Source organism: Notothenia rossii (genome assembly GCF_949606895.1).
Source record: "Notothenia rossii genome assembly, chromosome: 9".
Taxonomy (NCBI): Eukaryota; Metazoa; Chordata; class Actinopteri; order Perciformes; family Nototheniidae; genus Notothenia; species Notothenia rossii.
In genome coordinates, this window is record NC_136907.1 from 55,809,703 (window position 1) to 55,837,389 (window position 27,687).

Here is a 27,687-nt window from a genome sequence, read left to right on the forward strand (position 1 = left end):
AAGTGTTTGCTGTTGCCATCTCACCTGACCAGGAGGTACCGAAAACACACAAACAAACACATATTCAAACTAGTATGCTGTTGAAGTCCCTCATTAGAATATATTACATTTATAAAATACACCCCAACTTAATTCAAAACCCCAATCCTTACCCATAAACTTATGAGAATAAAGGTAAAGAAATCTATTTTCTTAATCAGTTTCAATGCTTTTGATTATTTCATTGATTTAATTCCATTGTAGTGTTTGTTCTGTGGCTCAGTTGGGAACAATTTATTTCAAGATTGTGGCTGCACTAATCAGGATTTGATCCGAACTTGATGAAAAATGTTGGGTTGTGCGGTAACGGTCAATCATTTAAACTACACCGTCTCTACTTAGTTTAGCTGTTTTAAGTCATGATCAGTAAAAAGAGAAATATTCAAAATGTTAAACAACCCTTTCAGTGTCTTTCAATTTCTTATTATATCCTAAATACTAAATACTAAATATACATATGAATTGTATTTTGAATCGGTCTCTATGTACTCTGTGTGAGTCCTACTGTAGCTTGGGCGAAAATATAATTAAGATTTCCGAAACTCAAAAAGGGAATTTCACAATAAAACTGCTTATAGAATGCCAATAAATAAATTACACTGCTAATGCCATATAAAGCATTAGTTACAGCCAAAAGGTGTAATGCGTTTTTGCAAACAATATCATTAATCTTAAACTAATTCTAACATTAACCTTCAAATCAAGTTATAACACTCAAACAGACTGGCTGTGTTGTCATTGAATTAAGGTGAACTAAAGTAAAGTGAGTTAAATGTAAGCGTACTGACTCTCAAAATCTAAAACTCAAATTTGACTCATGATATGATCTACATTTCAATGTGATGAGGCTGAATATAATACATAATCACTAGATGATGGATTCAACAAGTGTTTTTGATCTTTGTTTGATTTTTGATCTACATGGAAATCCAACTGTAGATGATGCCTGTTATATTGGCAGCAGGACTAGCGACCATATTGCCAGAAGCTAATGTTGAGCTAGCTGCCATGTGATGATGATGTGTGTATCTGTGTCTCCCCAGGACACCAGGCTGTCAGTCATCGCCACAGATTCAAACTACAGACAGAACTTCACTGCTGCTGACGACTCCAGGAGCACCAAGATGGAAACCATTCGCACCATCATCGATATGATCGTATGTGTCCTCTCCTCTCTTCTCATTCCCTCCTCTCTTTTCCTTCTCTTCTCTTCTCTCCTTTCCTTCTCTTCTCTCCTCTCCTCTTCTCTTCTCTTCTCTTCTCTTCTCTTCTCTTCTCTTCTCTTCTCTCCTCTCCTCTCCTCTCCTCTCTTCTCATTCCCTCCTCTCCTCTCCTTTCCTTTCCTTCTCTTCTCTTCTCTTCTCTTCTCTTCTCTTCTCTTCTCTTCTCTTCTCTTCTCTTCTCTTCTCTTCTCTTCTCTCCTCTTCTCTTCTCTTCTCTCCCCATCTCTCTGCTCTCCCCTCCTCTCTCCTCTCTTCTCCTCTGTATATATGCAATTCAACGTTTATTAATTGCGCTAATTTTCTGTTTTCTTTCCCTGTTTTCAGACAAACGAGACAAAGGATACGGTAAGATATTTGTGAAAGGAAGTTACATTTTGTTTATGTGTTTGCTAACTGCCTTTATATATTAAAGAAGGCGGTACATAGTAATTGTGCATTGGTTAGTTTACTAAAACGTATGTGTATGCACAGTAAGTACTGTAGATTCAAACGACCAGAACATTTTCACTTTAAAGCTTTTTTGGCAGTGTGTCTATTACTTTTCAGACTGAATGCACTCAGCTAACAGTAGGACCTTTTAGACTGGGTGCTTGGGCCTTACTCCATTTTGGAGTATATACAAAAGCATTCCTATTTGTCTTTATAATATCGACACTCCCTTCATCGCTGAATATTCTGGCAGCTGAAACATCCCGACAGCAGAGTAGTTTATGATAAGTTTTGCTGATGCAGCTCGAATAGACAACATTCTTGTCTACTGCATTTTTCCACTAAACAAACTTTATTTATTTTTGGCTACAACAATTATTTATGTTATAAATGCAATACATCTTACCTAAAAGTAGTGAGGATGCTTACAGGGTCTATATTTGTGTTGTATTTTGACTTGTTTTAAGGCTATTACCTTCCTTTAGCTCATTCTCAGTTGTTTATTCTCATTACTGCTAGTCTAAACTGTAAAGTAAACTCAGGAAACAAGGAGGGGTCATTCAGTGCAGCCACAGGAAGCTGAAATGAGCACGAAAAGCAAACTGAGATTGAAGTGATATTCACTATCTTTGTACAGTATATCCAGCAAAACCATTGCAGTTATATGTTAAATATGAGTTATATTACCCAGCCTGACAGTCACCTGATAGTTAAACTAAGTATCACTTATGATCTGACCAGAAAACAAACTACCCCTTGAATTTATCAAAAATAATCTTCAAAATGTATAGATACTGAGAGCTTTTTCTGATGTAAGTTAATATATTTTCTTTTTTTCCGCAGTGTTGCTCTTTCGACTGCAATGTAAGTATGGTATTAATTATGCCATCGTCAACATTAATTCCTCTTCTGCTTCTTGCAGCTGTTTTACTTTTTGTATTTTATTGTTTTGTCTGCAGGCTCCAGGAGGGCCCAAAGGATCTAACGGAGGCAGTGGCGCTAAGGTGTGATGACATAATATACAAACAACCAATTGTACCTTTCTAAGCACTCGAGATGGCCGTCCAGAAAATGCAAAGAATATAACATTATCTGTTCTTTTTTTGCCTCTCTACAGGGAGAATCAGGCAGACCAGGGATGCCAGGAGAGAAGGGAGATATTGGCGCCACGGTAGGTGACATCCTCCTCCTCCACCAACCACAGCACCAACACACAAACATGCATGCAAGAGGACACAACAAGCAACAGAGTTTGTTTGATTATGCATGCAGGCTTAATGGAAGGGTCATCCATGTCGTCTAATATTTCTCTCTGTGTGTTTACAGGGCAACGTTGGAGATGCTGGTCCCATTGGTTACAGTGGAATGAAGGTAGGGTTCACTTAAGTCTGAATCAAACATCTTCTATATAAAGGAGCATAGACAGATATTGGATATGAGTCATGGATGCTAACATACAAGCAAATTGACACTGAGTTTGCCCATTCTCTTTTGCATACTTATTGGATTCATATTAGAAACATTTCAAATTTTCAATACACTATTATGATGACCAAAAATAATCCAGATAACTACATTTTAGCGATGTCTTGAAAGTAAAAACCTCAAAGCTATCAATCAAATGTAAACTTGTATTTGCTTATTGTGCATTTTGTCTCTTTTTTGCCAAATAATATAATTTCGGTAATGGGTAGTGAGATGAGCGAAAATAATTAGAAATAATTAAAGAGGCGCTGCATTATTTATATGTTATCATCACAAATGGATTTTAAACATTATATCAATATTTCTTTTTTTTACATATCACAGTATTGGTAAATACCAATTAATCGCCACACTCTCAATTAATAATATGAAGCTAAAATAATCATTTAAAATAGATGAAACCATTCTGTTATAGGAGCAGGGTCTTTAAGATATCTGTAATGCATATACATAGTCATCAAATGCCAGTGTTTTATATATTGTTCATATTTATTGTAGTCCAAAACTAAAGGTCAGTTTCTCTAGGCAGTGCATTTCATAAAAGGGTTTGTCTGAAGCCATATCCACCTTTTTAGATTCACAAACATGGTTATGACCCAGAAACAAACTGACAACAGGAAGTTTGTTGGAGGAAACATTTACAAACCTAAACAAATGTTATATTCCCATGTTGTTTAGCTGTGACCTCTCTGATCACTTCATGACATTTCTAACATGTGTATTTCTGTTTGCAGGGAGACCGTGGTGGCCGAGGAGAAAAGGTACTAACATTTAAAAACATCTGATTGAACAGGATACCATTTATGTTTGAGAATTTCTGTACTGTGTAATTCACGGACATGGCTAACTAACGCTGTGTGTTTTTCTTGCAGGGCGGAAGAGGACACAAAGGCTTCAAGGTGAGCTCCTCTTCACAGCTCCAGAGGGCTGCTCCCTATCTGTGATCTCTTGTTCAATTATTATTTTATTCTACTTCATCATCTTGTCGTATTTTCTCAGGGAGACAAAGGTCTAATAGGGAATGACGGAATCGATGGACGCAAGGTGAGTAACAGACCCCGAAACATCCCAACAATACAGCCTCTCTGTGTGGCTGATGTTTTGCTGATTCAATAAAGTTGTTTGAAGTTTTGTTTCTCTGGTGTTCTTCATTAGGGTGAGGGTGGTTTCGCTGGTCTTCCCGGCTGTAAAGGATCTCCCGGATCAGATGTGAGTCGTTTATCTTAATCTCAGAGTAATCCCACTATTATGGTCTTCAGGTTGGCCTCAACTCAACTTACTTATGACACACATTGCACAGTTTGAATCCAAGACAAATGGAAATCCTTAGATGACATCAGGTTTGACACCAAACCCTCACATGTGTAGGTGTCAGGTCACACACTGTCTTAGCTCTCTTTTAAACAGACGTACACACTCAAACAGGCCATTTCCGTATCCGCCCGAGGCTCAGCTAAATTGTTTACAGATCATCCATTAGCCACAGTTACATGTTTAGGAATGCCAACCTGGGTGCGGCCCTGAACAAAATCCCGACCTGCGTCTGGATTCCCCCCCGGGACCGTCTAACTGAGGCTTGCGGCTCTTAATCACTGCTGCGTTTACATTCTCTGCTGTCATATTGTTTAAATGAAGCCATATAGACATACTGTAAACACACACACACACTCGCAGGGCCCCTGAGATTGAGTGTTGTGGATTCAGCTGCTTGTGATGTACTGAGATCATGTCTGTGTTCCTGCTTCCAGGGCATGCAAGGAGATTCGGGACCAAAGGGAGACTCCGGTCCTTATGGGCTGAAAGGAGGAAAAGTAAGATGTGAAAAAAAATATCTGTGCTCTTTTTTAGGGCTGTGTATCTGTAGGAACTTAAAATATGATACGTATGAAGACACAGGGGTCATAATTCAGTATACTTCATTACTGTAAAGAAGGCAATATAAAGCAATGTTTTCAAATCTATTTTTAGGGAAAAGTGTCATAGCATAAACTACCATATGCGTGTAATCTGAGTAAAATGTTTTAATTTTTTCATGCACTAAAAACAGTGCAGTCCCTGTATAAACCAATAGCATAGCACTATCTGTTTAGCGATATAAGTGTAAGTAGTCAAATTTGACTTAATAATTTTTGTAATCAAAGTGCTCACATTTTTAAACTATTTATTAAAAAATGAAATTCTTGGGCTGCCCAAAAAGTTCTTTTAAAAAAATGTGTTTGTGTGTTTTCAAATCGATCGACAGTATCCCAGAAAATACACAAATAGCAATACTCAAGTGGAGCAATATTTTCTTACGCTACGTACCAAGATGTCAAATTGGTTTTCAGTGCATTATAATAAGACACATTTGATTTTAGGGAGATGCTGGAGGAGATGGCGAATCAGGAAGGCCTGGAAACTACGGCCCTCTGGGACCTCAGGTAAATCAGTACAACATAAAATATGGATCTGTGTGATCTCCGGGTCTTCTTCGAGGAAATGTGACCCTTTTATCTGTGTTTTGACAGGGTGATCGCGGCCCTGGCGGAAACAACGGGGACAATGGAGAGCGCGGCGATGATGTAAGCGATGTAACACCTGACAACGGCAGGAACATCAACTCTATGATCTTTATTGGCTCGTCCTAATTTTCTTCTTTGTGTTTTTCTTCGACAGGGCTCACCGGGACAGGATGGCACTCGCGGCGAGAGAGTAAATCCGATTATGAAATGATTATCAATCTGAAAATGAAATGATTATTATTGACGAGTGTGTGACAGCTACCAAAATATCTGTTGACATCTTTAAAATGCCTTATAGGGACAACTTGGAGAGAAAGGCGAGCAAGGTTCCCGTGGAAACAGAGGGCCGAGAGGAGACCTGGTAAGTGATGATAAGGTCGATGAGAAGGGAGGAAGCGCAGTCCCTCAGGGTCCGTGATTTTTCAGCAAGTCCTCCTTAAAAAAATCCATGGGAAATGCTTTTTGGCATTTGTATCGAGTCAATTTCAACAGCCTTAATGGAAGACTGTTTCCATAAAGTAATTCCCAGTGTGCTCCTACTGCTCTAACTTTGTTTGAAAGTTGGCTCTGTGTGCTTCACTTGTCCATTGTTACTGTCCTCAACGCCTTTAGATGTTTATACATTTGTTCTTTTCCTTGCCAGGGGGAGCCTGGACCCCGTGGAGAGCAGGGGAGGGAGGGCTCAGCTGGCCCCAACGGAGACCCTGTAAGACACACTCAAATACACATTTACATAGATACAAACACACGGGAGCTATATAAACCACTGTTAGTTAGCATGTTGTGTAGAGTTACAGTAGGGGGACCACCCTCTTTTCTATCTGGCACCATCCTTATTTTCCAGTAGGAGAGGAGAACTTGCTTCCTTCTGCTTCCATCCATATTTCATGCTGAGGGGGAGTAGCTTTATTGGGCAGAAGTTTAAACAGAGGCTGCTGCCCCAGAGCGCTGCCCACTCCTCCTCATTCTCAGCTCTTACTCCACCAGGGAACATCCACACTCACTCTTTCCCCTCTGACTCAGTTCTTCTCTCCGTCCACCCCAGCCAAAGCCTCAGTATGGTTTTCCTAATAGGGCACCAGACAGTGTAATAATAATGATAGGTTACAAGCATTAGTTGTGGTCCCCTCTGTGATGTCAAGACTTTGAATGGCTCTTTTGTGCTTTCTGCTTTGATTGAGTAAACCGAGTAATACAGAAAACATGGAATAACAAACATGTTAGACCTACCTCATTGACTGAGGAAAAACTGAGTCCTCATTCTCGGTAATGTCATGGAAGCCATTTGCACTCAAAAAGCAAGGTATAGCCCACTGTATTACAAGTATTTATAACCTCCTTTTAACATATTAGCAATGTTGTTGTAGTATCATTGTATTTTGCCCTTTCTGCAAATATATCTATTATTCTGTCCAATCTTGAGACAGATGTAAGTAAGTAGAGCAGTATTAATTGAATGTATCCAGTCGATAGATAGAACCGGTCTTGATTTAGCCAAGCAGACACTGCAATGAGTAAGCCTTGAGAAAAAAAGGTTTTGGCTTCGAGGAACTCTAAGACGAAGGGATTTCTTCCATTTCAGTAGTGTAACTTCAGGATAAGAATGAGGTGATGCATGCAGCAGCCGTACACAGCTGTTGTTTTTGAGGAAAGAGCACACATTCAAAAGCGCACTCCTTCTATCGACTACAGTCACATGGCTGTTGGAGCTCACCATTGGTGTGATCCAAAGTAATGCACTAGTGCCCTAAAGCTGCGCAATCTCCAATGGGGGGCAAAACATGTTAACAGTTTGCCTGTGCCAAACACTCATTGGAGAGATGGGTGAGGAATTCTTCCAATAAGCTTTTTCATTCTTTATTTTTCAAACATGGTTGTCCAAAAGTACAGCATTGGATACCTTAAATATTGTCCAAAAGTGTGTCATTAACCTACTTCTTCCCCATATAGTAGGTTGCCAGTTTTTTTTCATTGTGCTTTATGTGGTTGTTTTTGTAGGAAAAGTGTTTTAACTGCGTCTCATTAACGGTGTTGTTGTTTTCCAGGGCAAGTCTGGCAAGGGCGGGTCTCCTGGCTATAGAGGAGATGAAGGCACACCTGGACCAGAAGTAAGCCCAACAAGACACAAACACGCACACATGTTCCCGAAGAGCTTACATTTACTAAAAGATCCTGAAAACACACATTTGCTCAATACATCAGCTTCTAACTATGAGTGATTTTATCCTAGATGAACACTTTTCTGATCATTTCACATGAGAGAAGATAGTTTTGGTGTTTTTATTGGACCTCGTGTTTTAAGTGGGCGCGGCTCAACTGGAAAAAGGTTGATGTCACATAGTTCCATGAACCAATCAGGTTTAAGCAATGTTTGAATCTGAATCTGAAGACAGTTGTTTGGTCACAGTTAATTCAATGTAATCAAACCACGCCCACTCTCATGAAGATTAGCTGAAAAGAGTGTCAACACTTAACTTTCAGAAATTTGTTTTACATTTGGAAGCTTTTTAGTGTTAAACCCAATAAGAACTAACAGCTCACATTTTTGTTTTTTTTACCATTATTTAAATGTAGGGTTGGTAATTCACTTCAGAAACACTTTTTGTTATATTCCATGGAATGCTCTTAACATCCCGATCATAATGAATAAATTAAATGCTTTGACAATAAATATATACAAATATTTCATCTGTGGAAGCCGTGGCACTGTAAAAAGCACAACCAATCATCTAAGCTGGCCCGGCTAAAGTAACTGGATGGCCTACCTGCCTGTCAGCCTTCCATCTGTGCACAAACTTATATCGTTCGTGTGTGTTGAAGGAGGGGCTCTGTAAGGAAGTCTGAAGGAAGAGGCAGATTTTTTTCGGCTGCGTACTTTCAAATTCTAGCGCACTCGAGCTGGTTTCTCCATTCTTACCTACCCTACCTTTAACTATTACTAAATAAATGCTTATTTATATTTAATGTTATAAAGAAATATAACGATAGGAAGAGGATTTGAAGCTGGGTTTTAAAGCCTTGAACATGAGTGGTTCCAACATCTTTAAAGCTCCAACTGTAAGAAACTAGTTTAACTCCAAGGTCCATAAATTGCATTTTACTGCATCTACTGCATTCAAAAAGCTCTCATCATCATAAATCATGTGTATTACCAACACATTCTCACTCCCAACTCGGCCTATGTTGACGTTATGTCAGGGTCCCTGTCCTCACTTTCCAACGCAAGGGGGGGGGGCCTTTAGCGTCGAATTTCAACTTTCAGGGATGTCCATAGACTTCTATAGAGCTCCCTGAACGTGTGTAGTAGACGAGTTGAGATCGCGGAGAAATGCTCTCCGCAGATCCATTCTCACAGCGTTGAGCAACCTTTTTCTTACTCAATATCAAGCCACACTTATTGTTTTTACTTCTTTATTTTAATTGTATAATGTCGGACTTTTGTTGCTGTCAGTTAGGGGGAGAGTAGGGGCTCAGAATACTGAAATCTGTATTGTTTCATCGTTTTTTCCTTCAAATGTTTTATTCTTCTCTAAACCACACTGTTATTTACTCAACAATAAGACACAATTATCCTTGTGTTTATTGATTTGTTTGATTGTATAATGTCGGACTTTTGGAGTCCGTCAGGACCGACAGTCAGAGCAGCTCATAGTAGTTGCTTTAGAGAATTTTACACCCAGAAGTAAGTATTCTCTCCGCTTTACTTGACAAACCCTGTGATTAGTCCTCAAGCTCTGTGATTGGATGTTTGAGTGGCAGTGCGCAACTGCCCAGTTCCCAACTCGTCTATTACCAACGTTCAGGGAGCTCTATGCAAGTCAATGGGACTCCCTGTTAGTTGAATATTGACGCTAAAGGGCCCCCACTGCGTTTGATAGTGACGCCAAGGGATCCTGACATAACGTCAACATAGGCAGAGCTAGGAGTGAGAATGTGTTGGTATTAAACACAGTATCATAAAACCAGATAACAATACCCTGCAGCAGATCGCAATAATTTATTGTGCTGTAAACCTTTTAAAAGTTGTTTCGATACAAGTAGAAACACGCATAGACACACACAGAGTATGATAACATCAAGATGTCTTCAACAAAAACATGTTATGTCACATTTCATATGTTTCCAATCCTATCATTCCTTACCAAGGGACCCAAAGGACCGAGAGGAATCAAAGGAGCTCCGGGAGACAGAGGCCAGATCGGGGAGAGGGTGAGTGTGGGAGACAGATGTGTGCCATCCATCATATTCCCCACCATGAGCTGTGTGTGTGTGTATGTCTGAACTGTAAGTGTAACCATTTCTTAATTTCAGGGAGAAGATGGTTTACCAGGAAATGGTACTGCAGGTTGTCCTGGTTTCCAGGTAAGTGTTAATACCAGTTAATGCTTGTTATGTTTGACACATACACCATTTTAAACATGTATGTCTTTCTTTAGGGTTATCCTGGGCCACGTGGAGATGCTGGTGAGCCGGTAAGTTATCTTACAAGTTTCTATTTGAACTTCTATTCATATATTTTGGATGAATATAATGGAATCATAGGAGGCTTTAAATTCAGATTGGACTTCCCAGTACTATACATTTACACATCAACAATGAATATGAGCAGCCATGTTGGAAGTTCACTGCCAACATTGTAAAATCAATTGTCACGCTCATGACCCCTGTAATTTGCTGTGTGACCTTCAGGGAGGCAAGGGAACCCCTGGACCCAAAGGAGATGACGGAGATCCCGGAGATCCAGGCCCCGATGTGAGTCTGCCTCTGTCTCCTTTTTGCAGTTTGTCCTCAATCTTGCTCTCGTTTTTATCCTTCCTAAATCCTTCTTGGCCGAGAGCGCCGACAGGATGTGAGTCACACATCTCTGTTATGTTCGCGTTTACATTTTTCGATTTTTACTGGTCTCTTATAACACCTATAATATATGGCACAATATGTTTCATCTTTTAATTTATGTGTTTTATTTCGTTTTACTGCATTAGCCTCTCACATACTTTACTCTTATTTATTTAAGTCCATCCATGTTGCTCTCACACTCGCCTTCTGTTCTGCAGCTGGAAATGCTTTGTGTGTGTGTGTGTGTGTGTGTGTGTGTGTGTGTGTGTGTGTGTGTGTGTGTGTGTGTGTGTGTGTGTGTGTGTGTGTGTGTGTGTGTGTGTGTGTGTGTGTGTGTGTGTGTGTGTGTGTGTGTGTGTGTGTGTGTGTGTGTGTGTGTGTGTGTGTGTGTGTGTCTTTCGGGAAGAGGGCTTTGAGCTGATGCAGCTGTGTATATCTTGTTGTCAAGGATACCAGGAAATGAGCAGAAACGATGTAGGGACTACATCACTTTTTTAATGTGTGTGTGTCTGTGTGTGTGTGTGCATTAAGCATGCCTGTTTTAACACTTGAACTCCTGGTTTAACTCAGTCATGTTTACATGAAAATTATCGAATTTCCAAGGTTCGTGTTTCACGGCATAAAAATGTCTACACATGTTTGTACTTTCTCTCATCTGTACATCAGTGCACCTTGACCTCTTGTCTTTCGAAGAAGTCACACTTTATAAGCTTTGGGTCTACAGTGTCAGATTAGTTTACCACACATCAAGAACTTGTGAAACAGAGCAGGTTTATATGCGTTTCGTTCACCCAGTCGATGTTTACCTCTTCCACGTTTTCCTTTGTGCTTGAGTAAAGCAGAATACCTTAAACATCTCACAACCTTCCTTACTGATTCTACGGCTGCTTTATGACCTAAAACCTTGATAAAAAGTGAACTATCACCAAATCACAACATTTTATACAGTCAGTATAGTGGAAACCGTTATTCCTTACTAAATCGTCTTGATTTCAAACTACTTGACTTCATCTAGCCTGCTTCTCTTACGGAAATATAAAATGCCAACACCAAGCCTCAATCAGTCTATAAACTAGTGGTAAGCTTTGGAAAAGGGTTGGAAGGAAGTAAATGGGCTAAAACATATAAAATCACCCATGGTCTTTAACTTTGCAAAACTTACACATTGTTTTGGATATGTACTTTTGGCAAAATATATTTCATCTTGTTGCCAGCTCCTTTGCTAACACATAATAGTGTGGTCATTTGGGAATGACTCACAATCACTTCTTGGCAAGAGTTAGTGAAGAACATTAGCAACACTCAGTTCATATCTTAGATATACAGCTACAGTCAGGAGACGGTTAGCTTAGCATAAAGACTGGAAGCAAAACAGCTAGCCTAGCTCGGAAACTTGCTTTGCTGCACCTCTAAAGCTCACTCAATTAGACATTATACTTGTTTATTTCTTACAACATTTTTTAAATGAGTAATGGTTTTACCGGGGGTTATCAGCCCACAATTAGTTTTGGCCTAAAGCAGTAACATTTAAAGTCAGGCTAGCTGCTTCCTGTCAACTTGCTAGCCAAGCTTACTCAATATAACATAACATAACATAAGGGACTCATCAATCTTTTCAGCTAACTCTTGGAATAAAAGCGAACAAGATTATACCAAAAAATCCAACTATTGCCTGTAACAAAAGATCACTCATCTCCTCTCAGCTGCTGTTCCATTGGTCAGTCAATGCCCATGTTCTTTATTAAAATATATAATAAGATCATTTTGGAAAAAATGAATCCATTACATTCCACTTATCCCCCGAGGCATTCATCCAACTCTTTATTTTTTCATTCTTAACGGTCCATTATATCTGTTTCTCTGGACAATGACTTGTTTGTTCCAACAAGTTTTACACTCTGCTGTTTACTGTTAGTGACTGTACAGCGAAAAAAGGGTTTAACTTGAAATCATGAGACATCAAACTGGCCAACAGCATATTCAGACCATCTGATGCCTCTGGCTTGATTGTGATTTTTGAGCGACAGGACTTACAATTTAAATTGTTTGAATATTTTCACACAGTGCAGACCTGCACTTTTTCCAGCCAGAGGGCCCAGGGGTTCAGACAGAGGTGGTGGAGACAGACCTTTTGACTTTTCACCAATGTATTAGCAGACACACTTCTAAATGATAATATACACATTTTCAACAAGTTACGACAAACAGTCAGATCTGTGTGTGTGTGTGTGTGTGTGTGTGTGTGTGTGTGTGTGTGTGTGTGTGTGTGTGCGTGTGCGTGTGCGTGTGCGTGTGCATGTGCGTGTGCGTGTGCGTGTGTGTGTGTCTTTCGGGAAGAGGGCTTTGAGCTGATGCAGCTGTGTATATGTTGTTGTCAAGGATACCAGGAAATGAGCAGAAACGATGTAGGGACTACATCACTTTTTTAATGTGTGTGTGTCTGTGTGTGTGTGTGCATTAAGCATGCCTGTTTTAACACTTGAACTCCTGGTTTAACTCGGTCATGTTTACATGAAAATTATCGAATTTCCAAGGTTCGTGTTTCACGGCATAAAAATGTCTACACATGTTTGTACTTTCTCTCATCTGTACATCAGTGCACCTTGACCTCTTGTCTTTCGAAGAAGTCACACTTTATAAGCTTTGGGTCTACAGTGTCAGATTAGTTTACCACACATCAAGAACTTGTGAAACAGAGCAGGTTTATATGCGTTTCGTTCACCCAGTCGATGTTTACCTCTTCCACGTTTTCCTTTGTGCTTGAGTAAAGCAGAATACCGTAAACATCTCACAACCTTCCTTACTGATTCTACGGCTGCTTTATGACCTAAAACCTTGATAAAAAGTGAACTATCACCAAATCACAACATTTTATACAGTCAGTATAGTGGAAATCGTTATTCCTTACTAAATCGTCTTGATTTCAAACTACTTGACTTCATCTAGCCTGCTTCTCTTACGGAAATATAAAATGCCAACACCAGGCCTCAATCAGTCTATAAACTAGTGGTAAGCTTTGGAAAAGGGTTGGAAGGAAGTAAATGGGCTAAAACATATAAAATCACCCATGGTCTTTAACTTTGCAAAACTTACACATTGTTTTGGATATGTACTTTTGGCAAAATATATTTCATCTTGTTGCCAGCTCCTTTGCTAACACATAATAGTGTGGTCATTTGGGAATGACTCACAATCACTTCTTGGCAAGAGTTAGTGAAGAACATTAGCAACACTCAGTTCATATCTTAGATATACAGCTACAGTCAGGAGACGGTTAGCTTAGCATAAAGACTGGAAGCAAAACAGCTAGCCTAGCTCGGAAACTTGCTTTGCTGCACCTCTAAAGCTCACTCAATTAGACATTATACTTGTTTATTTCTTACAACATTTTTTAAATGAGTAATGGTTTTACTGGGGGTTATCAGCCCACAATTAGTTTTGGCCTAAAGCAGTAACATTTAAAGTCAGGCTAGCTGCTTCCTGTCAACTTGCTAGCCAAGCTTACTCAATATAACATAACATAACATAAGGGACTCATCAATCTTTTCAGCTAACTCTTGGAATAAAAGCGAACAAGATTATACCAAAAAGTCCAACTATTGCCTGTAAAAAAAGATCACTCATCTCCTCTCAGCTGCTGTTCCATTGGTCAGTCAATGACCATGTTCTTTATTAAAATATATAATAAGATCATTTTGGAAAAAATGAATCCATTACATTCCACTTATCCCCCGAGGCATTCATCCAACTCTTTATTTTTTCATTCTTAACGGTCCATTATATCTGTTTCTCTGGACAATGACTTGTTTGTTCCAACAAGTTTTACACTCTGCTGTTTACTGTTAGTGACTGTACAGCGAAAAAAGGGTTTAACTTGAAATCATGAGACATCAAACTGGCCACCAGCATATTCAGACCATCTGATGCCTCTGGCTTGATTGTGATTTTTGATCGACAGGACGTCCAATTTAAATTGTTTGAATATTTTCACACAGTGCAGACTTGCACTTTTTCAAGCCAGAGGGCCCAGGGGGTGCAGACAGAGGTGGTGGAGACAGACCTTTTGACTTTTCACCAATGTATTAGCAGACACACTTCTAAATGATAATATACACATTTTCAACAAGTTACGACAAACAGTCAGATCTGTGTGTGTGTGTGTGTGTGTGTGTGTGTGTGTGTGTGTGTGTGTGTGTGTGTGTGTGTGTGTGTGTGTGTGTGTGTGTGTGTGTGTGTGTGTGTGTGTGTGTGTGTGTGTGTGTGTGTGTGTGTGTGTGTGTGTGTGTGTGTGTGTGTGTGGGAATGGATGTGGTCAATTTTCTCAACATCAGTGTGTTTGAAGTTGAGAATGTGCGGTAATTGGAACCGTGTGTATGCGCACATGTGTGTGTATTCTTACTCAAGGCTGACAGCAACTGAGTGTGTGTGTGTCTGTGTGTGTGTGTGTGTGTGTGTGTGTGTGTGTGTGTGTGTGTGTGTGTGTGTGTGTGTGTGTGTGTGTGTGTGTGTGTGTGTGTGTGTGTGTGTGTGTGTGTGTGTGTGTGTGTGTGTTTGTGTGTGTTTAAAGCCAGGTGTTTGACATTAACTTCCCTCTCTGCCTCTCTTTATATTTCATACCCGTCCACTGTAGGTTAAGGGTGCTTCAGCCTCAGTGCTGATCTGCTGATTGGAGTCAGCTCGCAGCTCAGATCAAAGAGCAACAATGATTTATTGTGAGGATTTGTGACCTTCTTGCCCTCACTGCATTTCAAATCAGTCTGGCATTTCTTGAGCAACAAATGTGTAATTATGCGACTACCAATCCAAATGGATTTGGAGCACAGATGAGATAGACATGTGTGGAAAACCTTTCTGAAAGTTTTGGGATTTGATACATGGAGCTCTTCATGTTACAGGGTTCAGAATTGTACAGTTACAGAGTACATTTGTTGTTACACAAAAAAGCTGCTAATCTACAATAGCCTATTAAGACCATTGCAGGTAAATCATTTATATTACAATTTATGAAGCCAGGGGAGTGGGGTGAAAATCCAAAGACAACATTCAGAATTTACTAGAAAAAAACTGAATATTCTCTTCTGAGTTTGAAGTTGTTAACTTAACTTAAAATCTATCATATCCATACTTTGTGTGGTTTGATGAGGTTCATCCAAACATGAGAAGTGAAGCAAAGTATTTTTCTTCAGGAAACGTCTTTTTTCTTATTTCCTGAGCTTTATCTCAAATGTATTGCTTAAATCTTGGAAATTCTAATGTCTAAGGGGAGGCTCCATAAATATCTCGTCTTATGATTCGGCACATGTGTTTGCAAGGCGTTCAGAAAGTGGTTTTGTTCCTCCATTACGGTATCTGCTCTGAATTTGCAATTTTGCATCACTTTAAAATGTTATGCAGTGGTTTTCCTCGAACCAAGTCGCCCACATTTCTTTAAAGTGTGTAACAGTGTCTGTGGGAACTTGGAACTTAAAGATGAGATAATTTTCCTAAATTGATTTGGAGTGTTTACGCTCATTTTTCTCCACACTTTACAGTCTAATGTCACAGTGATCAGCAGCGGGTCAGAGTGCAGCAGCTGCAGGGCTTTTGGCTTCTCCTCACCCTGCAGCTGCTGCACTGGTGTGGCAGATAGAGGGCCGGACAGGACCAAACCTGGCTCAGTTAAGATTTTAAATGGTTTCAGAGGCTTTTCTCAGACTGACTCTAGCCTTTGAAGCTGTTTGATTTGTGATGCAATTTCTCACAAGTGAAATATTTTGTGAGATATAGCCTTTAATAAGTCTCAAAGGCCTTACGAAATATTGAATTGTCAAATATTGGCTAAATATTTTAGCCAAAGGCCCTGCACAGGCAAAGAGGTGAACCCACTTGTTAAATGCAAAACAAATTATATTTATATTGATTGCAACCACCAGATACATGAAGTTAATATAAAACGTTGCAACATTTCACTCTGGAATATCCTGCTTTAGTTTAAAGTCTCCAAAAATTGAAGAAAGTAAGTAATGAAGTATCACCCATGGTACCACTCTAAGAATACATGTTAAATCACATCTTAAATGGACCCTCAGGTTCTGAATAAATGCAAATTTTCAGAAGTTCAGAATTGTGAACACGATATGCACATTTTTAACAAGACACGTTTGCCATCATTTAGTTTAGTTTCAAGCAATATGTTGCTACTGTGATTTAAATACGAAACTAAACGATACAATACAATAGGATGCTGTGATATGATAACAATACAATTTGATAGAATACATTATTATTGAAAGTAATAACTAGAAGCAGATGCAAATAGCTGGGCTGCAGTTTCATGAAGTCTTGTTAACTCGTAAAAAAAACACCCACAATATAAAACACAGCTTGCAAATTGTCAAGCAAATTATTGTGAATGATGCCCGGACCAATGGCGGACATTTACAGGATTGCACATTTTACATGAATACCGCACATAACATTAAAGTACAGAAGGATGGGATGTTTTCGACCATCTAAAAAATGCATTTCTTTAAAAAAAAAAAATGAAGAAAGGCAATCAAGGTATGGGCCTCTCTCTCATTCTCTTCTAATTTTCTGCTTCCACAGAACAACAAATCAGGACCTGAAGGATCTAAAGGGGCCAAAGGTCACAGAGGATCCGAGGGCAATCCGGTAAGATTACCACGGAGCCAATGAATGAGTTGATAGGTGTATTTGTGTGCATATTTGTGGGGGTGTGCAAGTGGAGACACTGGAGGTACTGCTCTCCAAACTCCAAACCATTACTCTACTCTCACTTTCTTTGGGGTATTTTTTATAAACACCTACAGTGGAAAGTTATGCTTAAAGATTAGCCTCGCTTAGCTTGATGGAAAATTACATTTTTAATTGCGTATTTACAAATCCACTGACAGACACATCAGTTGCAAACAATTACATCATTTAGAAACATAAACAAATCCCATGAAAACACCAAAACCAATAATTTCCCAGGCCTTTCTATGGCACTCAACCTCAAGCCTATTCGTTCCTAGTAATGACTTAAAAAGGGTTCCTTAAAAGAGACCTACCATGCAAAATGCGCTTTTTGATGTCTCTTATACATAAATATGTGTCCCCAGTGTGTCGGGGAACTCACGCAGCGTCAGAAAATAAAACCCTTTCTCTTTTCCTCCGTACCCAAATCTTTTAAAAACGGGGGTACAACGAGCGGATGCAGATTTGCTGCCGATATGACGTAATTTCGGATGGTGGACCCACAGAGAGTTGCTATCAGAAACAATGCCTGACGTGTTTTGGACGTAATATGGTATTAGCAAGCCTCGCTAGCAATCAGAGCTAACCTGTACTGGAGAGCACTGGATAGCAGGAAATATAAAAAGGAACTCACCTTGTGATAAACCGCAAGAGAAAAAGCATTTGAGCTCCATACTGTTTCAGAAATAATCATTGATGTGGTTTATAACAGGATGGCGTTTTATCACAGCAGAATTTAACTTTATCTCCGGTAGAATTCTGATCAGGCATTAGCTCCCTCTCCTCTTTTTTTTTTTTTTAAAGCTAAGGACCCAAAATCCGTGTTTCTCTTAACAGGGCTGGAATAGAGGGATATGAGGGATGTCGGAAATGCATGATCTGTTTGTATTTGGAGCAAAACACATTATAGACATGTTTTTATATATTTTTATATATCTGAGATCCATAATATATGCCTTAAAATAGCATGATAGGTTCACTTTAAGAAAAAATACTTGAAGCTTTTCATAAAACAGCTCGACACTGTACTTTTTAAGCACATTTGACTGAAACAAGAGAAAACAGTCTTATATTTGGAAGTGGCTTCCAGCTCCGGATGAGTACACATTAAGTCATATAGTAAATATTTAGAGCACCAGAATGGTAAATAAAAGAAACTACAGTACCTGTGTTACTAAGAAACACCTCACTTTGTACTGGTCAAACTCACTGAACGGTTTTTCATTTCATATCAACAATGGAGGTCTTTGTCAACCATTGACTCATTGTTGGATTTGGTATTTTCATGGGATTTTTTGACACTTACTGTGTATTTCCCTACGTATGGGCGGAGGTTGCTACTGATCCCTTACACATCCAGTAAGTGAGCTAAGGTTGGTCAGCACTCAACATAACATCAAACCGCATGCAAAGACATAAAAGAAGGCTTTCCTCAGTGCGGCTCAGTATGTTGGAAAGATAGTGTAATTACGTTTCCGTGTCAACTGGAAAGGGAAAGCTTGTGGTATTGGATCATATGAAGAGATGAAAAGCTAGGTCTAACTATAACACTGTGTGTGAGACATGTTGTCCACTCACAGTGTTAAAAGCTCTCACACTTTCCCTACTTTCTGTTTTTCCTCTGTGTCCTCCCTTTTTTAGTCCTCTCTCCTTTTCACCTCTCCTCTGGCTTGTGTCTCTGCTGCATATTTCTGCATGTTTGCGTCATGCGTTGTCGGACGGTTTCTCTCGTCTACAATTAACGGCCGTCTCCCTTTCCCTCTCTTGTGTGTGTCCACACTGTGTGCACACTGTGTGCACACATGCAAGCTCTACTGGCGTCTTTGTCACAGAGAAGAATGCTCTTAAACTGAGTTTAATGTCTGTTAAAACAAAACAGATGGTTTTCAAGCAGCCGAGTGGAAAAAAAATAAAAATGAAATGCTGTGGCAATGAACTTTTGGAAGATTCACATGTTGTTGCAGAAAGATAGCAACGCTCACAAATGTGTGGGTGTGGATGTGGGTTGGATGACTGAGGGATTCTGGTTTACAGTCAAAGGGGTGATGGTTTTTCCAAAGAATCAACAGTTTTTGTTTTTTTTCCTGTGAAAATAAAGTCTTACAGTTCTTGCTCTGTCATCTAAAAGTCAAACCGGATACACTTTTGTCTGTCCAGTTCTTTTAATCAGATAGAACACATTAATCAAATGAATCGCTCGTTCTCCCTTTTTCTTCAGGGACCTATTGGGCCTTCTGGACCACCAGGAACTGATGTGAGTATAACAAATATTTAATCAGTCCATTTATTCTGAACCCCTGTCCTCATTTATGCCGAGACAGGTCGGCTAAACACCACAGATTTGATTCCCCCTCGAGGCCCACGCTAGTTTTGACTCCGGAACTGATACCGTATGTTCAGTCTAAAGCCACACATTCAATTTCCTAAACACACCAGAAAATAGCCTTTCACCAACAGTCCTCTGAGGAAATTATATTGTCATGTTTTCTCTATTCTGGAACCACTTCAAACTGTACAAAAAGTTATGTAATGTGATTTAAGGGGGCCTTGCTGTCCTGTAACGTACTCCACCTCTCTTTTCAGGAATGTGAAATTCTGGATATCATCATGAAGCTCTGCTGTAAGTTTAACGCTCAACTCGCAGAAGTGAAGCCAGATGTACCCCATTTCAGAAATGTTGGCCTTTTCAACTCAGAGCCTGATTTGCCCATCATGTAATCGAAACCTGAAGAATGTTAGGGTTGCACGGGTTATGTTGTGTTACGTCCTGCGCAGTTAATTAACTCTGATTTGTGTTGTTTTCCCTCTTTCCTCTCCTTATCACGGCGCAGCTTGTTGTGGTAGGTTTGCCCTTAAAGTCACCATCATGATCATGTTGTTTCTCATGCTCTCTGGCTATTGTGATCCTTTGTAATTTTGTTTATGTCTGCCTCCAGAGTGTAAGTGTGCAGCGATGGACCTGGCCTTCATCGTGGACAGCTCAGAGAGTATCGGTGCCACCAACTTTGCACTCTCCAAAGACTTTATCGTCACAGTCATAGACAGGCTGATCAAAGACCAGCAACTCAAGGTAACACCCTATAATTGTCTCCACTGTAAATCATATCTATCCAATCTCTGCCTAGCCTCAAAGGGATAGCCTGCAGTTGAACTTTGTTGATTGTGTTGTTTATTTAGAGTGACACAAAAAAAGTTGCAAAAGCAGTTTTCAGAGATGTTCAGAATTGCCAAGAACAGACTTAAAAATAGAACTTGTGAAAATGAAATATTGGGTTGGGTTTTGGAACTTGCTTTATGTCTCTCCAATGACTCCTTCCGATTGGATGTAATTAGTCATGATGGGTGGGACGCAAAAATGTTGGCAGAGGAGGAACTCGTAGACATAACACGCAAAACAAAACACAGAGTCACCATACAATGCTTTTTTTCCCTCCAGTTTGCAGGTAATGAGTCAGGTTTGAGTGTGGTCCAGTACAGTGGATCACAAGCCCAAGAAGTTATCCGACTGAGCGGCAGCCTTGGCCTCACCGCGTTTAAACAGTGAGTTCACAAAATGATGCCCTTCCTTAGGACTTCCTCTTTGATTTCATTGGTTTAGTATCTGGTTACATCCTCTTCATGTTTTCAATGACATGAGAAGATTGAAAATCTTGTCATCTGACCACTATGCACATTATGCAGTTACCTAACCCTTGGAAAAAAGCAAACGCATGTATTTCAAAACATTTTTAACAATTTCTATAAGGAGCTTTTAGCTTTTAATAGAATCAAACTAAGCTAACTACAACAGCTCTTTGTATTTTTGTCTGAAAAGGCCAGCTAAGAATGGTTGGAATGCTAAAACACATTTAGTGTTGACATGCTCTTGACAATGTTTGACCAACAACCCATCGACTCTCTTTAAATTCTAAACAAATTTCAGCTATTTCTTCTAATATTTGCGATGGACGATGGAATATATATCAATCCTCTAACTGTGTTCTCAAGTGCTTTTTCCAATATCCTTGATTTTATAAAGAAAAAGCCATTGATTTTGTGTGATAATATTTCTCTGTGTGTGTGTGCAGGAAAGTGAGAGACCTGGAGTGGCTGGCTGAGGCCACGTACACAGGCGAGGCCCTTGATTTTGCTCTGAAGAACTCAATCAAACTTATGACGCATGAGAACAAAGTCATCATCGTTCTCACAGACGGACGTTCTGACATTTCGAGGGACAAGATTCCCCTCAACGTGCTCTGTGGTCAAGGCCTCAGGGTGAGTACAATACTCCTAGAAAAACGCAGTAAAGGCCCATGCTGCACTTGAGGCTATTTAAAGTTATAACTTAGAAGATCTTGTTTTGGCCACACCAATTGCGATTAGCGTTTATTTCATATTTGTTTTTGGATCTCGCTTCCCAGAGATCGCAGCTTTCCATTTTTTCTGGGAATGGCACTACATGTTTTCTATTTGTAATTTTCTTGTATAAAAGAAGATTGATTGACTTGTTCGTTGACGTTAGCAACATGGCTAACACTAGCAGCCTGGCTAACATTACTGTCCATGGCCAGAACCAAACGTAAGAATCCCAAAGAACTAGAAACCTTATTCTTAGTGCGTTGACAGAGGCCAAGTAAAACACCCTGTAGAATTAATAAGAAGACAGGCTATGAATACTTACCAATCTAGCTAAATGGAAAGAACGTTTTTATCACTCCTCGTTCTTTGCCGGTTAAGACGTATTTTATTAATGACAAATTAGGACATTTTTGTTTCCACAGCTAGCATTACTCTGTTTGTTCTGCTACCTGAGTAAAGCTACTTTGTTTACTTCCCCTTCAGCAAAATGCTCTCTGGTAGATATGACGCAGTGTATATATTTAAGGCTTTTATTGACAAAGATGAGAATAATCTGTAATGTGCTGCCATGTGGGATCAATAAAGACTTTGCTGTCTTGGTTCAGACGCTTCTGGTTATTATTTTATTATCTAATAAGTGAAGGCAGGACTCAAGCTCTGTCCTCTTTCTTTCGGTGCTGTTTACCAACTCTTTATTTTCCCGTAAGATGGCAACCGAAATGTAGATAGTGTCAATATTTTATGGACATTACATCATGCAAACAGCACTTACCTTATAAGGATTTTAAAATTCCCGCCAAACTAAAACCTTCCTCCTCCACAGGTGGGTGGATTAGGCGTGAAGGATTATTCAGGCCGTGAGCCAAACCAGGAGCAGCTTGGGGAATTGGTTTGTAAGAGCGACCCCAAACCAGGCTTTCAGTTTGTCTTGGACAACTACGCAGAACTTCTGGATGACACTTTCCTTCAGAACCTCACAACCAATATCTGTGCAGGTAAATAACACACACAGTGCAAACACACACATCGCTGGTAATTTCCATCAAGTAAATATGTTGCAACAACCTCAAATAAAGTGACGAAGTAACCCTTGTTGTTCTTTCTTTCAGAAAAGAAATGCCCCGACTACAAATGTCCCAGTAAGTCTGTTTTTCTATTTCAAATATATAAGTTGTATATGTTGTTGGACCATGTTTCAATGTATTTAACATTGTATGTACCTTATTCTACTGCTATTGAACCATCTTTAGGTTTCTTTTAAATCTTAGTACATTCAGATAAAGACAGTTGACATAAAACAATCAACAATTTAAACCTATGTTTACCTACCTTAAATGTACAAGAAAATTGAAAATACTAGTTGGCTGTCTTTAAACTGAATCACTCTTTGATTATGATTGGCAGCAGTTATTAATCAGATGTGTTGTGTCTGTGTTACAGTCTCTTTCTCTGAAAGTGCCGATATCTTGGTGATGATGGATAGCTCGGCCAGTGTGGGCCAGAAGAACTTTGAGACAAGCAAGACCTTTGTCAATCGCTTGGCTGAGCGTTTCCTGAGTGGCGAGAGGAAGAGAGGTGCCACTGTCAGAGTGGGTGCAGGCCAGTACAGCAGGAGCGCCCGCATGGAGCAGGCACCAACTACCAATCTGACCCTGCTGTCCTATAAAATTGAGCAGGCGGGATTCCAGAATGATGGCACCAACGTGTTAGAGGCCATGGAATTTGCCATGAAGAGTTTGCAAGGCCGCGGGGACGCATCAGGAGGCAGGAGGAAGCTGGTGCTGTTCTCCGATGGCAGGTCTCAGGCCATCACCGAGGCCCTGCTGGAGAAGCGTGCTCGTGAGGTGTCGGACGCCGGGGTCGAGCTCTTCGTCATCACCATCGGCACCCAAGTCAATGAGGCCAACCTGCGCACACTGGTGAGCAGAGGGCGGCCAGACGACATCAGCTACGCCCAGCGGCATATCTTCCGTGTCCCAGACTACGCTTCTCTGCTCCATGGGGTCTTCCACCAAACCGTCTCCCGCAGGGTGTCCATGCCTTGAGTGCAGGGCTCTGTACAACAGGACCAACACGCTTTAGTTTTTTAGTCCCAATATGAATATTCAGTCTCACTCATTTACCATACACTGTGTTCGAGTATGTCACAAATGACAAATGATTGTGTGGCAGACTAACAGAAATGTCTTAATGAAATTTACTTGGGACTTTTTTACCCTGAGTTGAGCCTCCAATGGTGATTCTCTCGGGCTGTGTACAATTTCCACCTCCTATGCTGGGGTCATTAGACTATAACCCCGACTGATGGTGCTAACATAAACTATTTTGGAATTTTTTAACTTGTTGTGACAAGTACACAGCTGGGAGGAATTGCTCCCAAAAAAAGGCAAAGTTCAGGCTAAAAAAGTCCCATTCAAAGAGGTTGCTTCTGTCCCGGGGAGCCATCAGTAATGAAACACAACTAAACGAAATGTTTAGCTTTCAAATGCATTGAGCTGATTTCCACTCAGGTGTTATGCATCACTTTATACCAGTGTTAACCCGTTCTCTCCCTTACTTCAACTAAAAAGTGTGGTAACATGATCCTGTCTTTCTGGGACCGGAGCTCCTGACATCTGAAGAATTTTTTTTTATTTTTTATGTGAACTCAGTTTTGTAGCTCTTACCACTCTTTCAAGTGGTGTCGGATTTGGGGTGTCACAATTTTACAATGTAAGCAAACTGACCGCAGCTGTGGATTGAAAACATACAAATTCTTTGATGAATGATTCTCTGACCCAGATGATTGTGCATTTAGAAGACTGGGGCACGATTTGCCAGTAAACTTTATTTTATATAGGTCTTGCCTCGATAAAGCATTGTTGAAAAGGTAATTTAGAAATACTCTGATTTTTTCAAAAGTTGTAGGAAGCTCACATCCGACATCACTTAAAAGCTCTATTAGATCACCAAACCTACAGGGAAAACAGGACATGACATCAGGCAGACTCCAACATTAGTACTTCACCTGGATCTAATGAGGACACGACAGCTGGACTCAACATGTGTGATTCTGCCCGAGTGTGTGTGTGAGTGTGTGTCTGTATGTGTGAGCACCTCTGAGTTATCATCGATTACATATGTGAGTGAAGGCGATTATTTTATGTGTAGCCTTGGGGGATTGTTCCATAAACAGTTGTGCTGGGGTCACTGATTCAAATGACAGAATGACAGAAACCTGTGCAGAGAGACCTCTGTCAAACACACACATACACACATACACGCATACACGCATACATGCATACACGGACACACACCTTGGTGCTTCATCAGTGAGGTAGGAAAACATCTGTCATGGTTGAAGGCTGGAAAATAAACCTAATGGGACTGGTGCTGTTAGCCCCACCCACATACACAGAAAACTGTGTCTGCCTTCATCCCCTTAACTGTTAAGTTGCACAATTTCTGTTTCATCAGTGGCCCAAAGTCACTGTTCTGGTGTTATTATCTGTGGTGCTATTAGTCTCAGTGTTTTAGCCCCTTCCCATGTTGTTTAAAGAAGATATTTTTACCTGAGGATACAAAACTCAGTACTGTTGTAAGAGCTCCTTCAATAAAGGTTGCTACACCAAAGTGTCTCAGCTAATTTTTCTCCACACACACAAAAACACACACTCACAATTTAATTTCTTGGCTTACAAGAGCAGTATACAATAATGACTATTGGGCTAGCCCTGGCTTTGATGCAGTCCGACCAAAATAATGTAATTCTGGCCCAAAAGCTACAGGATGCTAGATCCTCTCTTATCCCCTGACCAAACATTTTTCCAAATGTACATAAGCCCTTAGAAGTCCACAGATTTAATGATGTGATCCGCTTTGTTAAATTTGTAAAGAGGCTGTACGCTTTTAATCAGAATCAGTATCAGAATACCTTTAATCGTCCCACAGAGGGGACATTTACATTAGTATTGTTAAAGGTCCCCTATTATACTGTTTTTCATCAATATATTATAGGTCTCAGATATATACACAAAACATGTCTCTGAAGTGTTTGGCTCGAAATACCAAACAGATCATGCATTGTAGCATCCCATAATCCCCTCTCTTTCAGCCCTGTTTCAAAAGTGCTGATTCTCTGTCTTTTATCTTTAGATGAAAATAAGGGCCACTCCCCACGCCCCTCTTATGACTCTTTCACACCAACGCGGTTCCCGTTCTAGCTCCATGCTAGAGCTTTTCTGGTTCTGAACCGGTTTTTCTTTTCAGCCCCCATTTTGTTCACACCGCCCAGAGCCCAAATGGTGCTGCCGCTGCTGCGTCATGAGGTCACCGTTTACGGTTTTACGGCGCTCACTACAACAACAACGATGAGGGACTGCGTTGGGTCGATGATCGTGTTGCTTTTAATCATACAAAGCCAGATTAAATTAAGTGTGTCAGTCTGAATTGACGCTGTTCGGCATCACAACGCTGTTATTAAAGTTTCTCTGGTATAAAATGGGTGATGTTAGCATAGCAACCAAAGCTAAACTGACTATCTGAACTACTTGTTGTTGCTATCCTATTGTGGCATAAGCCGTTTTCTAAAGGCACATTTTACCGGCGTATTTTTCATTATGATTCTACTTGTGATAGTCGGACATGACAATCTGTGCAGCCCATGTATTGATTCCATCCGATAGCTGCTATAATACAAAATAAAACGTCTATCTGCTCTCCACAATGATCAATAACAGCGAACGGATGGTCAAAGTAAGGTAGCCTAAAAATAAACAGAATCACACGATTATATTTGAATAATATAGTGTAGGACCATACCTATATAAGGCATATTTATACTTTTTATTTTTGAAAATACCAAACAGATCATGTATTTTAGCCATTCCTCATTTCGCTCAATTTAACACTGTCTTTTCCTTTGCTGATTCTGTGAGAACAGCACCATCTACAGGCCTGGCATATGTACTACAGCGTCTCCAGCGCTTTCAAGCGGCAATGTCCGTGGCTGTCTCCTCCTGATTTGTGGAATTGGCCCAATAGCCGTAGCGCCACCTCTGTGACGTCATAGAAATGTTCAAATCTGGACCAGTCAGTATCAGATCCGTTGCAGCCCCTTTTTAAGAGGTTTGGGTATGGAGGAAAACAGAGAGGGTTGTGTTTTCTGACACTTGATGAGTTCCCTGGAACACCGGGGACACATATTCATGTATAAAAGACGTACAAAAGTGCATTTTGCATGATATATCACCTTTAAGTATTGTTAATAACAGTATTATGGTTTACAAAGTTACTCAGTGGACCTGCACAATATTTTGATAAAGTAAAATAGTTAACTACGGTATGGGGTCAGATCAGTCTCAAAAATAAATAAATGCACACAGAAGGATACACAAATGTAATTCCGGTGAGAGTTCAGAGTTAATCTCCAACAGCATGGCATCTGGAAGTGGCGCTCCCGTACTTACACATCTTGTCGTTAGTCATGCAATAATCTCGAATAGGCACATTCACAGCGCAGTACTTTTCCCACAAAGGTTCATGAGAATTTAGTTCATGAGAACTAAAGAGTTCTCATGAACTAAATTCACGGCATAAGCCGTTTTACAGGCACATTTTACGGGTGTATTTTTCATTATGACTCTACTTGTGACATACATGCCAACCTTTCCAAATCCAAAAGAGGTAGGTTTGCGCGCGTCAAATGTGCACGCCCAAATGAGGTAATCAGAAGAAATGGAACCCCAGTAATTACATGTATAAACCATGTTTTTAACATATATTGCATAATTTTATGCATTTTTCAGAAAAAGTGGTAGTTTGGTAAACAGTGACATCAACAACATGTCTGGTCTGTAAAATGCCCGAAAAGTAAAAGAATGGGAGATAAATATCCCAAATTCTCCACATTTTATTATATTTGTAATGTGTTTCTGGTCCTCTTTCAGTTGAGACAGTGTAGATGAAGGATGTGTCAGGATGTAGAACTCTTGTGTGAACATTTGATAAAGACAGGTTCACATTCTTGTTTCATATTGATGACATATTAGAGTCAAAGGTTTGCACAGAGCGATATATATTTGTGTTGCGCCATATATCAGAAAATTCTGCATTAAAAAAGT

General features: G+C 40.0%; 1 protein-coding gene across 1 annotated transcript in view; it reads left to right on the plus strand.

The window, feature by feature from the left end:
- col6a1 (collagen, type VI, alpha 1) overlaps positions 1-25,198 on the plus strand; it is a 28,312-nt gene extending 3,114 nt beyond the window's left edge. The window contains exons 4-35 of the mRNA XM_079652084.1: positions 1-35; positions 1,083-1,196; positions 1,587-1,607; positions 2,535-2,555; positions 2,651-2,695; positions 2,809-2,862; positions 3,018-3,062; positions 3,911-3,937; positions 4,049-4,075; positions 4,176-4,220; positions 4,332-4,385; positions 4,925-4,987; positions 5,534-5,596; positions 5,684-5,737; positions 5,832-5,867; positions 5,976-6,038; positions 6,321-6,383; positions 7,723-7,785; positions 9,824-9,886; positions 9,989-10,039; positions 10,114-10,149; positions 10,367-10,429; positions 17,099-17,164; positions 19,467-19,502; positions 19,832-19,868; positions 20,080-20,088; positions 20,185-20,318; positions 20,685-20,788; positions 21,316-21,502; positions 22,410-22,581; positions 22,696-22,725; positions 23,027-25,198. The exon at positions 1-35 is cut by the window's left edge and continues 125 nt beyond it. Of these exons, the coding sequence (XP_079508210.1) occupies positions 1-35; positions 1,083-1,196; positions 1,587-1,607; positions 2,535-2,555; positions 2,651-2,695; positions 2,809-2,862; positions 3,018-3,062; positions 3,911-3,937; positions 4,049-4,075; positions 4,176-4,220; positions 4,332-4,385; positions 4,925-4,987; positions 5,534-5,596; positions 5,684-5,737; positions 5,832-5,867; positions 5,976-6,038; positions 6,321-6,383; positions 7,723-7,785; positions 9,824-9,886; positions 9,989-10,039; positions 10,114-10,149; positions 10,367-10,429; positions 17,099-17,164; positions 19,467-19,502; positions 19,832-19,868; positions 20,080-20,088; positions 20,185-20,318; positions 20,685-20,788; positions 21,316-21,502; positions 22,410-22,581; positions 22,696-22,725; positions 23,027-23,631 (2,486 nt within the window). The 3' untranslated portion in view covers positions 23,632-25,198. The remainder of the gene's footprint in view (positions 36-1,082; positions 1,197-1,586; positions 1,608-2,534; positions 2,556-2,650; positions 2,696-2,808; positions 2,863-3,017; positions 3,063-3,910; positions 3,938-4,048; positions 4,076-4,175; positions 4,221-4,331; positions 4,386-4,924; positions 4,988-5,533; positions 5,597-5,683; positions 5,738-5,831; positions 5,868-5,975; positions 6,039-6,320; positions 6,384-7,722; positions 7,786-9,823; positions 9,887-9,988; positions 10,040-10,113; positions 10,150-10,366; positions 10,430-17,098; positions 17,165-19,466; positions 19,503-19,831; positions 19,869-20,079; positions 20,089-20,184; positions 20,319-20,684; positions 20,789-21,315; positions 21,503-22,409; positions 22,582-22,695; positions 22,726-23,026) is intronic.
- Positions 25,199-27,687: the final 2,489 nt, after the last annotated feature.